The sequence below is a fragment of the Oryctolagus cuniculus genome, chromosome 10, assembly GCF_964237555.1.
Source record: "Oryctolagus cuniculus chromosome 10, mOryCun1.1, whole genome shotgun sequence".
In the NCBI taxonomy this organism is placed as follows: Eukaryota; Metazoa; Chordata; class Mammalia; order Lagomorpha; family Leporidae; genus Oryctolagus; species Oryctolagus cuniculus.
In genome coordinates this window covers 43,947,911-43,961,801 of record NC_091441.1, presented here as the reverse complement: position 1 = coordinate 43,961,801, position 13,891 = coordinate 43,947,911, and the positions used below count along the sequence as shown (strand labels likewise).

Sequence of the window (13,891 nt, the reverse complement as noted above, 5' to 3'; positions counted from 1 at the left end):
TGGAATCTTTTAAACTCAGGGTTCTTTTAAGAAGTGTGATAAGGCAAGTAACATAGAAGTCATATTGACTACGAATAGGATAAGGAATGATAGAATACGAGCTCAGTGACAGACATGGAAAGAAATTGCAGATATGACAAGGAGGTGCTGTTGACAGCCGTAGGAATAATCACGGAGAACAGGAAAGTGAATGTCCAGATAGCCCAGTTTCAGTACTTGGCTCTACCACTTTCCAGCTGTGTAACCATGGGCCATTTAAATGACCTCCTCTGTGCCTTTCTTATTTCATCCATCACCTATAAAATGAGGGCAGTTTAGGACCTATGTAATAGGATAGCTGTTTTGGAGATTGATTGAGCTCATATCCATGTGAGAATAATGTTTGATGCAGAGTAACTACCACATAAGTATTTGATCTTTATTTTTAAGAAGAGAAAATAATTTTTTTGGAATCATAATCTGTCGAATTTTATTTTAGCTCTCAGTAAAATTTTAGAATGTATTATTATAAAGAGATGAGTGTGACCATTTAGAAATGGAAGTGAAGTTCCCTGGAAATCATTATGGATTCTCTAAGTTAATTCATGTCAAACTAAATTAATTTATTTTTGATAGGATTATTAGACTTACTCATCAGGAAGATGTGTCTGTTGGAGCTAAATTTCAGCCAGTTGTTTGACATGAATCTATTGTTAAGGTCTTTTAGAAGTGATGGACAATTATGAACTGGGTGATAGTATAATTAAATGAATTTGTAGCAGATTGAACATCTATAGACTAAGTATATTGATTGAGTAATCAGTATCAATCTGAAAGACGATCTCAGTGGCAGCCACAATGGCTTTATTTTCCATCGCTTTGTTTAGCTCTGTCATGAATAACTTGGCAGAATGCATCAAAATCATGCTTGTCAAAAATGTGTATATCACAGAATAAAATAGGGCAACTAAAAAAAACTGAACAACAGACTCATGATTTCAGAAGAACCTTGTTAGCCTGAGCAAATAACCTGCAATAAAAAAGAAGAAAGTTACCCGAAATCACAGTGTCTTTTCTTAAAATATTTTTTTCTGGGGTATGTGGCAATCTGCAAGGGGAGATTTCTGGGATGAATGTACTGACACCTCGGATAATCAGATGTTTTGGACTAATGAGATTTTTGGAGGCTCCACAAAGGCATTAAAATGAACAGTATTGCATAGAACAAAGATGTATTTATGTTTGGTAAGTTTGAAAAATATACCACAGAACTGTGGCTGTAGTTTGATAAATAAATGTTGAAAAATCTGGAAGAGTTAGTTAGTTGACTGACAGTGTGAGGTGGCTGCTAAAGAAATCGTGTCACAATGTTGGCTTTGTCATTTTACTTGCTTTAGCCTATGGAACATCAGGAAATATGATACAAAGTTTTAAAAATTAACTGCTTGCTCAGGTTTGCTTTACTGGACATAATTACCTTGTGAAGAAGCCTGGGAGTTGCCTGTTGGAGACACAGGACCCAGCTGAGATATAGTGCCAACCACCATACACATGAGTGAAGCCATCTGCAAGGCACCAGCACCAGTACAGGCCCCAGATGACTTAACCCTCATACGTGTGCTCACTTCGGCAGTACATGTATTAACCCTCATTTGTGACCCCAGGCAACACCACAACAGGAATTACCTACCTGAGCCCACCTTAAAATGTAGAATACGATTATAAATATAGTGGTTATACTTTAAATTTGCAAGTTTTTTGTGGACTTGTTGAAAATCTAATGGTGTTATGTATTGGTGAGAAAAAAACTGAATTACATGCCAAATACAATGATTAGAACTTCAATTTCACACAGATATATTCATGAGCATGAGCCACGCCAACCAGAGTGATGTCAGCAAGGTCACTACCACATGAGAGTCTGCAGATCATAGACTATGCTTCAGGGGCTGGCACTGTGGCATAGCGGATAGGGCTGCCCTCTGCGGTGCCGGCATCCTATGTGAGTGCCGGTTCGAGTCCCGGCTGCTCCACTTCTGATCCGGGTCTCTGCTGGTGCCTGGGAGGGCAGTGGAGGGTGGCCCAGGTCCTTGGGCCCCTGCCCCTACATGGGAGACCTGGAAGAAGTTCCTGGCTCCTGGATTTGGATCAACACAGCTGCGGCCTGTGGCCATCTGGGGACTGAACTTGTGGATGAAAGACCTCTCTCTCTCTGCCTCTGCCTCTCTGTAACTCTGCCTTTCAAATAAATGTTAATTTTTAAATAGACTATTCTTCAGTTTTTACATGTATTTTGCATTGTATGTCATTTCATTCGTATTTATCAAAACAATAAAGTGATTGATTGCCATTTAAAAAAAAAAAAAAGAAATCGTGTCAGATGAAGTTGTATTGTGACTACAGGAGATGGAAAAGGGGTTTAATAGTTTCTCTTTATTGTGTTTTGATTAGCTACAGTTAGACTATTTATTAATGTTATTTAACTAATTTGTTTTTAATGAGTATAATACTTAAAGGTGTGTTTTAAAAGCGACATTGGAAAACCCAAGAATATTCCAAGAAAAATTGGTTGGCTGAAGGTGTCTGCAAACCATGTTATGTTACGGTTGAAGAAAGAAGCTAAGGATCCATTAACCTGGAAACAAAGGGAGACTGGTCTCCAGCAGTGTTTAAAAACACGTAGCAACGTGTTTTGTGAATGACTTGCTGGGCCCCATTTTATGAATCTATATAGCGCAATTACCTTTTAAGTTTACATCTTAGGACAGGGCTTACATTTACTATAAAATAATTGTTACACTCAAAGGCAAAAGCTGTTTGGTAGAATCAAAAGGTATGTAGAATCGTAGTCTGCAGAAAAGACTTTATAATAACTATCAGGCTCTGGCTAGAGTATATTGCCTGCGAATTTCTGTGATAGAGGGTTTTTTTCATTAAAGAGACATTAACTTTTTAAATATTTTTCTGTTTCTTTTTGTTTTGAAATTTATTTTCACTTGAAAGGCAGAGATAGGTAGACAGACAGACAGACAAGAAGTTCCCTCATTCATTGGTTCACTGCCCAAATGCCCAACACAGACGGGGATGGCTTAGGTCAAAGCCAGCAGCCCAGAACTCCATCAGGTCTCCGATGTAGGTGGCAGGGACCACACTACTTAAGCCATCGTGTGCCTCCCAGGATGCACATTAGCAAGAAGCTGCAATGGGAAGCAGAGCCAGGACTTGAACCCAGGCACTGTGATATGGGCATACGGGGATCCCAAGTGTATCTTAAACTGCTGAGTCAAATGTCTGTCTTAGAGGTGTTCTTTTTTTAAACAGGTGATATATATACCATCATTTAAACAATTGTTATTTTCTTTCATTTTTTTCAAGAACATTGATTGTATTTGAGTCCCTTACTTGATCTTTTCTTTCTGTGTTAAGAATGGAATGCCAACTGGTTCAAGAGATTAGAAACTTACTGAGGTATAGACACTACCAAAGTCCCACAGGAAATCCAGATTCCCCTCTGAGTTGCATAGAATTTTATCTGCAAATTCAGAAAATGACCACTGTGATTGCTATCATTCTATACCTCTGAAAAAGCCATTTCTCTCTGGAGGGCATTTCTCTCAGCTGTGTTCAGGTCTTATGATTCAGGGCAACTAAAATCACTTTTTCTGTAAGACAGAATTTGCTTCTGATGGAAATTCTGTGATCCTGCATGTCATAGTTGCTGGAGATTTTGTCTGTAAGCATATGTTTTGAAAGCAAGTTGTTACTGCTGATACTCTGTATTTTTATTAGATTCTTTAACAAGTGTAAGGATAATTTGTTCCTGAGTGTGCCTTTCTTCCTCGTGTCGCAGCAGTATCTGGAAGCTTATTGTGATACCACCAAGTACAGTGCGGTGCAGATTGATTGACTTGTGACTCTATGGTAGAATGTTTGTGGCAGTGGTCAGAAAATGATGATGGGAACCCGCAAGAGTACTTTAGAAAGGGCATGGAAAACTGGAAGTAGAAAATAAGTTTATTTTGACACACAAAAATTTTGAAATCCATGCATAGTGTTTTCCTAATACAGTGCTGGCTGTGAGATCTTGGGGGCATGTTACCTTTATGGAGGCCATTGCTACTGGGTGAGGTGGAGCTGATTCTCAAGGCTATTATGATTCTATTTTTTATACGTTAACACTACTATGGTGTTATAGTTTCCTCATGAAGTATGTTCAAATAGTATAGAAAATTTTAAGTGTCATGCTTAACCCATTAACAAGTAACTACGTATGCTTGGAGTGGAGAACAACCTATGTAGCAATTGTCTCATAAGTATTAGCTGCTCTTACCATGTTTAGAAATTGCCAGTATATGAACACATCAATATTGTGTGTAAAAGCTGTGTTCATCTGCTCACTAGCTTTATAGCCTTGGATCGATTAATTCAGCTTTGTACATCTCAGAGGGTATTAATAATATCTCCCCTGTGTGTCTCACCAAGTTGTTGTGAGGATCACGTGAAGTACTGTATGTTGTGTGAGCACAAATGAATTATTGTATGTTGTGTCAAAGTGCTCTGTAACTGTGGAGAGCTGTACAATGAATTACTGTTGTTTTAACCTCATAATCGTTTACTTGAGATGAGAGACTTTAAACATCTAAACACTTTAATGAACTCCCTATAAGGGTTAAAGGAAGACACATTAATGTTAGAAAAAGGGAGAAAGCCTGGTCATTGATACCCATTTAGGATTCCACAAATGTAAACATACTCATGTATCATTGAAATGATTCTTAATCTTAATTTATGTAGTTTTGGTTTTTTTTTTTTTTTTTTTTTTTGGCAATCAAATCACTAAGCTCTCTCTGGAAAGTTTTATGAAGGGCTTGAAGGGCCAACATTTTATCCTTTAAATGAGTGCTGGCTTAATGTGTTTATCTTAGGGATACTTAAAATAAGGTTTCTGTTTGAGAGGCACCCGTGTTTGAGTCAGTGTTCTTGGACCAGGAAAGTGCTTAAAAACTTAACCTGAAGCCTAGAAAAATGCGTTCTTAACATAGCCCATTCCCTTTTGTTTGAAGTTTCTTTTCTTTCTTTTTTTTTTTTTTTTTTTTTTAATTTTCTTCCTATGCTGGGGCATGCAGAGGTCTGAAGGAGGAAATTTCTTGAATGTGATTGTCTCATTTCAGAGTTGCATGGATCTTGATGTCTTTGCGACAGGTCCTGAGGTAGTCACATACTCAAGAAGGTGAGATCCAGTGGTGTATTTGTCAGTTCCACACATCTGCTCACCTCCTCTGAAAGATAGAAGGTGATCCATCATTAGGAAGGGAGCTGATTCGACTGTGTCCCCAGCCCTGGAAAGTCCCCTTTTGGAGAGCAGTGGTGAACTCAACACCTTTCCTGGAGTAGCAACTCAGAGAAAGAGTAGCTGAGAACTGAAAGGGCTTTAGTGCGCGGGAGATGAAGGATTACTGAGAGAGAGAAGTGGAGTCACAAGTATGGCCTTAACACGGGAGAGCAGTTTGTTTTACAGAGAGGGAAAGGGCATTGTATGTGAAGGCTGAACACTGTGACAGACTGTGATTTTTCTAGAAGAGACAGTGGTTTCTAATTACAGTCTTCTCTTGGTGGTACGGTGCTGGGTCTAGTAATTCTTGCTGTGAAACTCAGCAGCTGTAGGAAGCTGGCTTTGAGGAAATATTTGATAAAGGAGCTCAGATTTTCATCAAAGACTTTGAAATGGGGTAAAGATCAGTTTTTAGAAAATGTCAATAAGTGTAGGAGAGAAATAAAACACAGAGCTATTAGAAAGGAGACCCAGTTCACTTTTTTTTTTTTTTTTTGTAGAAAACATATCTCAACAGTACTTGGTACTGTTGGAACTATTAAGGATTCAATGAGCTGTTCCTATAGATAAGAATTGTTGTAATTTAGTGGCTTTCATATATGTTAGTAACAAAGCATGATAGTATTATAAGAAAAACATATGCATAGTTGCAATCGATAAATGTGAAACTTAATTCAAAGATTATTTCAAGTTCTTAAATAAATATTACATTGAATACTGTGTATAAATTGTTTCCAAATCTAATTACATGTGCCATTCAGTTCCAGTCTCAATTTCCTTTGGAAACATAAAGAAGTTGTAATTAGAAACTTCAGGAATATGGGGCCAGCGCAGTGGCTCACTTGGTTAATCTTCCGCCTGCGGCACCAGCATCCCATATGGGTGCTGGGTTCTAGTCCTGGTTGCTCCTCTTCCAGTCCAGCTCTCTGCTGTGGCCTGGGAGGGCAGTGGAGGATGGCCCAAGTGCTTGAGTGCCTGCACCCACATGGGAGACCAGGAAGAAGCACCTGGCTCCTGGCTTCAGATTGGCATAGCTCCGGCTGTAGCAGCCATTTGGGGGGTGAACCAACGGAAGGAAGACCTTTCTCTCTATCTCTCTCTCCCACTGTCTAACTCTATCTGTCAAATAAAAAAATTATTAAAAAAAAAAGAAACTTCAGGAATAATGAAAGCAATGCCCTTTTCAGATAATGGAGCATGTGAGTATCACAATCTGGTGGCAATTAGAGCAGTGTAGTGCTGGCAAAGCAATTGACCGACCAGATCAGTGGCACCTGGTAGAACCCAGGATGTGACCCCTGGAGAGTCATTTGCTATTTATTCCAGAAAGCCTCATGGTTCTCAGCAAGCAGTGCCCTTAAGGAGTCATTGTGGTGGCTCTGAGCTCTCTCATCTCCAGCTCCACAACAGCTCTGCATTGGTGTGTTTTATGTATTGAATTCCCACATTTGTAGAAAAGTTACACCGTTTGAAAAGTTTTCATTGCTCTAGCTATAATACATGGGAGAGGTTGCATTACCAACCTCACGTGGCTTGTTTCAAGTAATGGCTGGGGGAACACGGCTTACTAAGGGGAGCTGGAGGCTTAAGTCAATATTTTACCCTGGTACAAGAGTATAAATTTCATATAAATGAAAACAATGGCAATGTAAAGTATTTGAAGCAAACATTTGTAGGAATTTGCATATACCTTGGATAAAAGGAATTTCTAATCATTAAAGCAGAAGTCACTGGAAAAGACTGATGGAGTTGCTTGTTTAAAAATACAAAAACTTTTGAGTATCTCACTAAAATGAAATCTGAAACATAAGCAACAAGGCCAGGCCAGTGCTTCATGGCCTAACGTGTGGTGGTGCAATGGGCAGACTTGGTGTAACCTGCGGTCCTGCTAGCTGGAGATGCCATTTTGTTCTGACTGCGTGTGGCTTTTCCTGCTCAAACGTCTTGGAGTATGGCTGCCTGTGAGTCTGATTCCCGTCTCTGTCACATTATTTTGATTGCATCAGTGTTCTGTTTTGTGAAGGTAATTTCTCCCGCTCTTTGTTCTATTCATGTGCATAGCTAGTTCAGTAAAGCTTGTTCCCACCCAGGAACCCCTCCTTCTTTGTCTCCTTTCTCTGCCTTGCAGGAACTGAGGGTGGCTTCTGGTGTTTTGTGTCGCTCCCCACCTCTCATCCACTTCATGATGTAATTCTTGGCACTTTTACTTCCTTTGTAGAGTAGGATGTGATGTCATAGAGAAGGGGACAGGGCTATCCAAATTCTCTCAATTGCTGGGAGGAGCTGCCCAGGTGTGCTGAGGGGCCTGTACTCAGGAAGAGAAACAGGGAATCCTCCACAGTGAGTAACCCCACTTTCGAGTGCACCCAAATTTCCATTAAAACGTTGTGCAGTACGCTGGAGTGTCCTCCACAGCCCTTTCTGGATGTAATCAGTTTCCCTTTAGGCATTCCCAGTTCAGCTCAATTGTCCTCCTCTTTCCACCTTTCTGTGCTCCCCGCCCCTGTCCTCCCCCCACTTTCCCTCTTCCTTGCTTGCTTACTCATATGTCTGTGTCTGTTGATCTCTGCCTGTATCTTTTATGAGAGACCATTGGTGTTCCCAGCATGGCCTCTCTCTGGGGACAGTGCCTACCCTACATGCTTGCACAGTCCATGTGACCACAGCTTCTCCTTTCAGTACTTACTTCATCATTATGCACTGTTCTACTTCCAGTTCTTCTTTTAAAGATCTGTCAGCTTGTTTTGTTTGTTTTATTTTCATGTCTCTTTCCCCATGGTCTCTGTAATCTAATCTTCCCCCTTTTCAGCTCTGTTGTGCAGTTTCCTTATTGCCTTATTTCCAATAGTTTTACATAAGCTCCTCTTCCCTATGGAGTTTGCCTATGTTGCTTTTTTCCCCTTTCCCAGTTTTCGGGTCAGCTCTCCAAATGTCCTCTGAGAGGACCATTTTCCTTCTTTCTTATGGACATACTTGATGCTGTACCCTCTTTCTAGCATAGCTCATATATCTGTCTGCTTTAAACGACATAACTATGAGTGAGGAACTGATCAGGATTGGGAAAAATGGAGAAGTTGCCTGGGAACTGGAAAGGAGAGAACTGCCAAGTGGCCTAAAGATAAGGAGGAGCTCACTGTATGGAACTCATTGGAGGACCTTGGTGAATAAAAAAAGCCTTTGCTAAGGAGCTAGATGAAATTTGCCCATTGACAGTCAAAAAGATCATGGAGCTGTCCTGAACAGATTTGGAAGCTTTTTCAACTTCAAGTTTTTAGGGTTACCCTGTTAATTGTTAATAATAATAATGATCTTTTAGTAAATAATCATGAATTGGAACTCTAACATCTTGAAGTTGCTCAAAGCTCCTATTTTTTGCTGGGTGTTATCTACCCTGGGAGGAGGTCACTGTGAACACATGTGCAGACTTTTGCCTTATACCCAGATGTGGTTCTTGGTTCCACGTAGGTGGGCAGTGTGAGCCCGGCTGCTCACTGCTTCCACCACGTGGAGTTAAGTTCCTGGAAGAATCAAGGAATCTTGACTCCCAGGACTGAAGGTCCAATGCCTGTGGAAATAATCAACTACATCCCATGTGTTCCCATACCCTTTATGAAAAAGAACCCCAAAGATTAAGTTGAGCAGAAGAGGAGAGAAAGAAAATGGGACTGAGTTCATTAAACTGATATGGGCTGAATGAGAAAAGGAAAGGGTTTACTGGAAATTAATTGGAAAAGGCAAAAGACAAGGAAACTGAGCTGAACTGGAAAATACTGTCAGTTAGTTGGACTCCTATACATTTCTCTCAACATTTTGGCCATGAAGGTTTTTTTTTTTTTTTTAATTTTTCCCCCTTCTGCTTTTTTTTTTTTTTTTTTAATACAAAAGAAGTTGATCAAAACATGAATCCAATGAGGTGGTTTCTGACCAGAATTCTGTTTTCTGCTATTTGTAGTATTCAGGCTTCATGTTTCCAAAACTTTGGAAACTTAGGAAATATTTTAATAGCCTGAAAAGATATCTTTTAACATAAAATATTAGCAATTTTTAAAATAAATTATATACATTTAATAACTGGTTTCTTTAGGTTTCACATTTCTTTTGGTGTGTATGCCTTTGTAACTTTTTTTTTTAAATAATGGCCCCTATATGGTGCAGAAATAGCCAATTTAAGTATCCAGAAAAAATTACAATTTTCCCTTTGGACACTTGAGCTGTGTGATGGGCCCTTACCTTGAAATAAAAGCCCCTTCCCCTTTATAAGTTCAAGCAGAGATTGCATGTTTCACATAAGTTGTTTTTCCTTGTATGTGTCCATGCAATAATCTAGCAATCTTATGTTTATTTTTATTTTTTAGGCACTAGAAAAGCATCCCAACTCACCAATGACAGCAAAGCAAATATTGGAAGTCATTCAGAAAGAAGGGTTAAAAGAAACAAGGTCAGTATTCATATTTTAAACATTTTCTGTTTTAATTGACTAATAATTGTTGTTAGGTGCAAAACAATGCATGTGTGTCAATTTTGATATTGTAGTTGATTATAAATTAAGTAACAACCTGCAAATTGTTTGTGATCACAAAATATTTGGATGAACTAAGATTCTTTTGGAAACGCCTGCTAACTTAATACAGTACATGAGATGGATTGATATAGAGTGTACTTGCTTAACAAAGAGCACACTGTGTGACTTAACCCATTGGTGGAGTTATTCGTGTTTTTTTTTTTCTTCTAAGTGGAGATTGTGTTTCTGAAAGTGAGTAGTGAAAGAGAAACACTTTTTACAGCCTTTATAGATAGATTCCATGATATAAAGATGAGCTCACTCTAACAAAATTCATAGTTCCAATAAATATGGTTGACAATTTAGTCCTCTTAGATAAGAACTAACTATTTGAAGCATCCTTTATCAGCTGTTGAGCCCCTGTTTTAAAAAATAATGTTTATTCAGATAGGATTTGTATACTATAAAATTTGCCTCTTAAAATAAAATTCAGTGGTTTGTCTTGTATTCAGAAGTTCTGCAGGCTTCTCTGTCATCTAACTTGAGGATGTTTCTGTCACCCTGAAATGAAACCCTGTATGCATTAGCAGTAACTCCCCACTCCCCACTCCTACTACCTCAGCCTCTGACAACCACTTTCTGTGTCTTCGCATTTGCTGTTCTGGATATCACACATTGAGTGGAATTCCCATAAGTGTGGCCCTTTGTGACTGGTTTCTTTGACTTAGCAGTGATGTTTTCAAGGTTCATCCATGTTGTAGACTACATCAGGACTTCGTTCATTTTTTTGTGGATAGATAAGACTCCATTGTATGGCTTTATCACATTTTGTTAACCCATGATATTTATTTTTATTTATATATTAATTTCACAGTTTAGGTTGTAGCCAGCAGTTTAGGGTCATATCAATTATATAACTTAATGGAAAAAACGAAGTTCTTACAGGATAAAATAACTATGATATAATACCATATATTGTGATTAGCTGTGTTGTGTGTAGTGGATTTTGTGCATGAATTATCAGTAAGCCAGTGAGCATACAATGGTTGCAATTTGGTGAAAATGAGAGCTCTTGAGCTGCTTCTGAAAGTTTTAATGTGGAGACAGAACCACTGAGAGAAATGCCCCCCTGAGGCTGACCTTCCTAAAGACTAGATTGCACCTGTAACAGCTGTAGCTTTAGGGTGTGGGCGACATCAGCATCGAGCTGTTGAAAATCTGTTTCTTTCAAGTTAGGTCATAGACATCACAGTTTAGTGGGTTATAGGGCATTGATTCTCAAATGTTCTGGTCTATTTTGGAGACATTTTTCTGCCTGCTCTGAAGAAATAGCCTGAGATAGCGTAACTACCCAGTATCTGCAATTATTGTCCCCCTCAAAGAAGTGGCAGTGGGAGGTTCGTTAGTGACAGTGCCCAACAGCTCTACTAATGGAGATCCTGTTCTAAGCCATATGTCAGTATGAGTAGGAGGGGTTAAGGAACACAGGAAAACTGGAAATTAATTTTCTCCTTTCTCACTGTCAATAACCCTGAATATACTTAGGCCAATTAGAAAGAACTGAAAATGTTTGTCCTAGGGCTAAAAAAAAAAAAAAGAAAGGAGTAAAAATGGAAAGATAGCAACCTCTGCTCAATGTGGGGTTTGTGCTGGAAGAATCCACCAACAGGGACATAAAAGCCTCTCCTATCAGCAGATAGTTGAAAGTCATTCATTAAGACGTTCTCTACAGGAGTGATGCAGCTGCTATCAGTTGTTAGGTACCTTAAGATATAAAATACTTGTACCATGGTTCTCAACAGCATTTTTATTATAGTCATTATCATCATCACATTATTTAACATTTTTCAAAAGTTTGGTCCATCCAGAATAGCATATTTAAGGGATTTAACCACGTACTTTTAGCAAAAACAAGTAACAAGCAAAAACCCAAAGAAAAAACCTTTCAAGAATACTTTAAGAATATTGAAATGGAAAGCTTAAACACTAGTCCACCAAATGTGTCCCTCCCTCAGACATTGTATACTGTAAAGAAAGCAAAACTGTGCTTGTTAAAAATACAGATGAAGTACTACAGTGTTATTGAAAATACTATTAAGCAGTTTCCAAGTTGCATAGAAAAGGGGCCTAGCAAAAGACAGATCACAATTCTTTTATTTTTGTAAAATCAGCTCTATAGAGAGAGAGAGAAACACATAGACACATACACACAGAGATCTCCCATCTGCTGGTTCACTTCTCAGGTGCCCACAGTAACGGGCTGGGCCAGGCAAAAGTTGGGAACTCAATCCAAGTCTCCCACATGGGTGGCGGGACCCAACTACTTGAGCCCTCACTTGTTGCCACCTGAGGTCTCCATTGGCAAGAAGCTGGAGTTAGGAGCTGGAACTGGGGATCAAGGCCAGGTACACTGATACGGAATGCAAACAGCGTTAACTGGTGTTTAACCATGGGGCTAAATGTATCCTAAATGTTGGGCCAAATGCCCGCCATGTTCTGTTTCCTTAACTCTCCTCCTCTTTCTCAGTTGTGACCTGGTACTTATCATCTGTGTACCTCTGCTTGCTCTTCCTTTGTTTCTAAGTTCTACATTGCTTATTAGGATCACTTCTAAAATAAATGCATTTAGATTCTTAGTGAGTTTGAGACTATGCTGTAGGCTATATATATTTTTATTTTTTGAAAAATTTATTTATTTATTTGAAAGGCAGAGTTACAGAGAGAGAAGAAGAGATCTTCCATCTACTGGTTAACTTTCCAAATAGCCACAATGATTAGGGCTGGGCCCGGCTACCACTAAGGGATTAGGAGCTTTCTTCAGGTCTCCCATATGGGTGCAGTGGCCCATCCTCCATTGCTTTTCTAGGTGCATTAGGAGGGAACTGGCTCAGAAATAGGGCAGCCAGGACTCAAACCAGCACCCACAGGGGATGTCAGCACTGTAGGCTGTAGCTTAGCCTGCTGTGCCACAGCACTGGCCCCTATATATGTTGTTTTAAGAAGCAGATACTGACATTTGTTTTGCGTACTTAATATAAGGGACTGTTTTACTGCTTTCCAAGCTCTTAAGTGTTTCCCAAATATTTAAGGTGGCTGTATAAATGAAGTGCAACTGTGTATCTTTTTCTTAAGTAAAATATAGAAATTCCACCATCATAAGTTCAAATATAGCTGATTTTTTTATTAATGATGGGTTTTTAAAGAAAGGCAAGTCAGTGACATGAGGCTTCCTTCAGACAGTTCACTTCTGTATACAGTGTTCTAGAGAAGAGAAGATGGGGGTTTTATCCATCACTATAAGCCTGGGCTTATAGTGAGGCCATTTGTTTGAAGTGCTAAGAAGACTTTTCATTTTCTATGGCCAGGCGAGTCTTCTGTAGCATTTCCCTTGCTGCACTGTGATTTTTGTCCTTGTATGTCTACACTGCCTGTCTGCGAACTCCTTCAGGGCAGGGTACCCAACACTCCTGGCATTCAGCAGAAATTTGATAAATAGTTACTGAGAAAAGAATCTTCTTCGTAAAGATGTTCATTTGATAGAGCTCAGTGATGACTTTGGCTGTGATCAGAGATAGAAGCTTGTTTTTAATGTGGCATGTGAGATTTTTCATCCTACTCAAGAGTTGTGGTTGTGTTAATCAAAAAGAACCTAACAATTTTGTGGCAGTCTCATAAAGCATATGCATGCTGATCGACCCCAGCAGTTACCTGTGAACAAATGAAGTTGTGCTGATGTTTGTTTTCAAACACTAAGAGCCACTGGTTTCAACTTGTAACTTGCAATGGAGAAATACACCAGTAGTTTTGGCAGAGCTCGTGTGGATGTTTGAATATGTTCAGTATACATGATATTGTTACTTTATTTGACTGATGACTTCCTTGACATTTTATGTTACCTTTTCTTCTTTTCAAGTGACATTTTAAATTACATACTTTTCATGTAGATAGGCTAAAAAGAGGACAGCTTTCCTACATCATGTTCTGTGTGTCATCTTCATGTTATTGATGAAAATGTGGAAATATGATTGAATTCTATTTGCAGAATCCAGGATAAAATAGTTTCTTCTTTATGGTTTCAA

General features: G+C 39.0%; 1 protein-coding gene across 1 annotated transcript in view; it reads left to right on the top strand.

Annotated features, from left to right (window-relative positions):
- The window catches only part of ASXL3 (ASXL transcriptional regulator 3), a 193,984-nt gene that overhangs the window by 24,644 nt on the left and 155,449 nt on the right, over positions 1-13,891 (top strand). Inside the window, exon 3 of the mRNA XM_051851307.2 lies at positions 9,667-9,749. Coding sequence (XP_051707267.2) covers positions 9,667-9,749 — 83 coding nt within the window. The remainder of the gene's footprint in view (positions 1-9,666; positions 9,750-13,891) is intronic.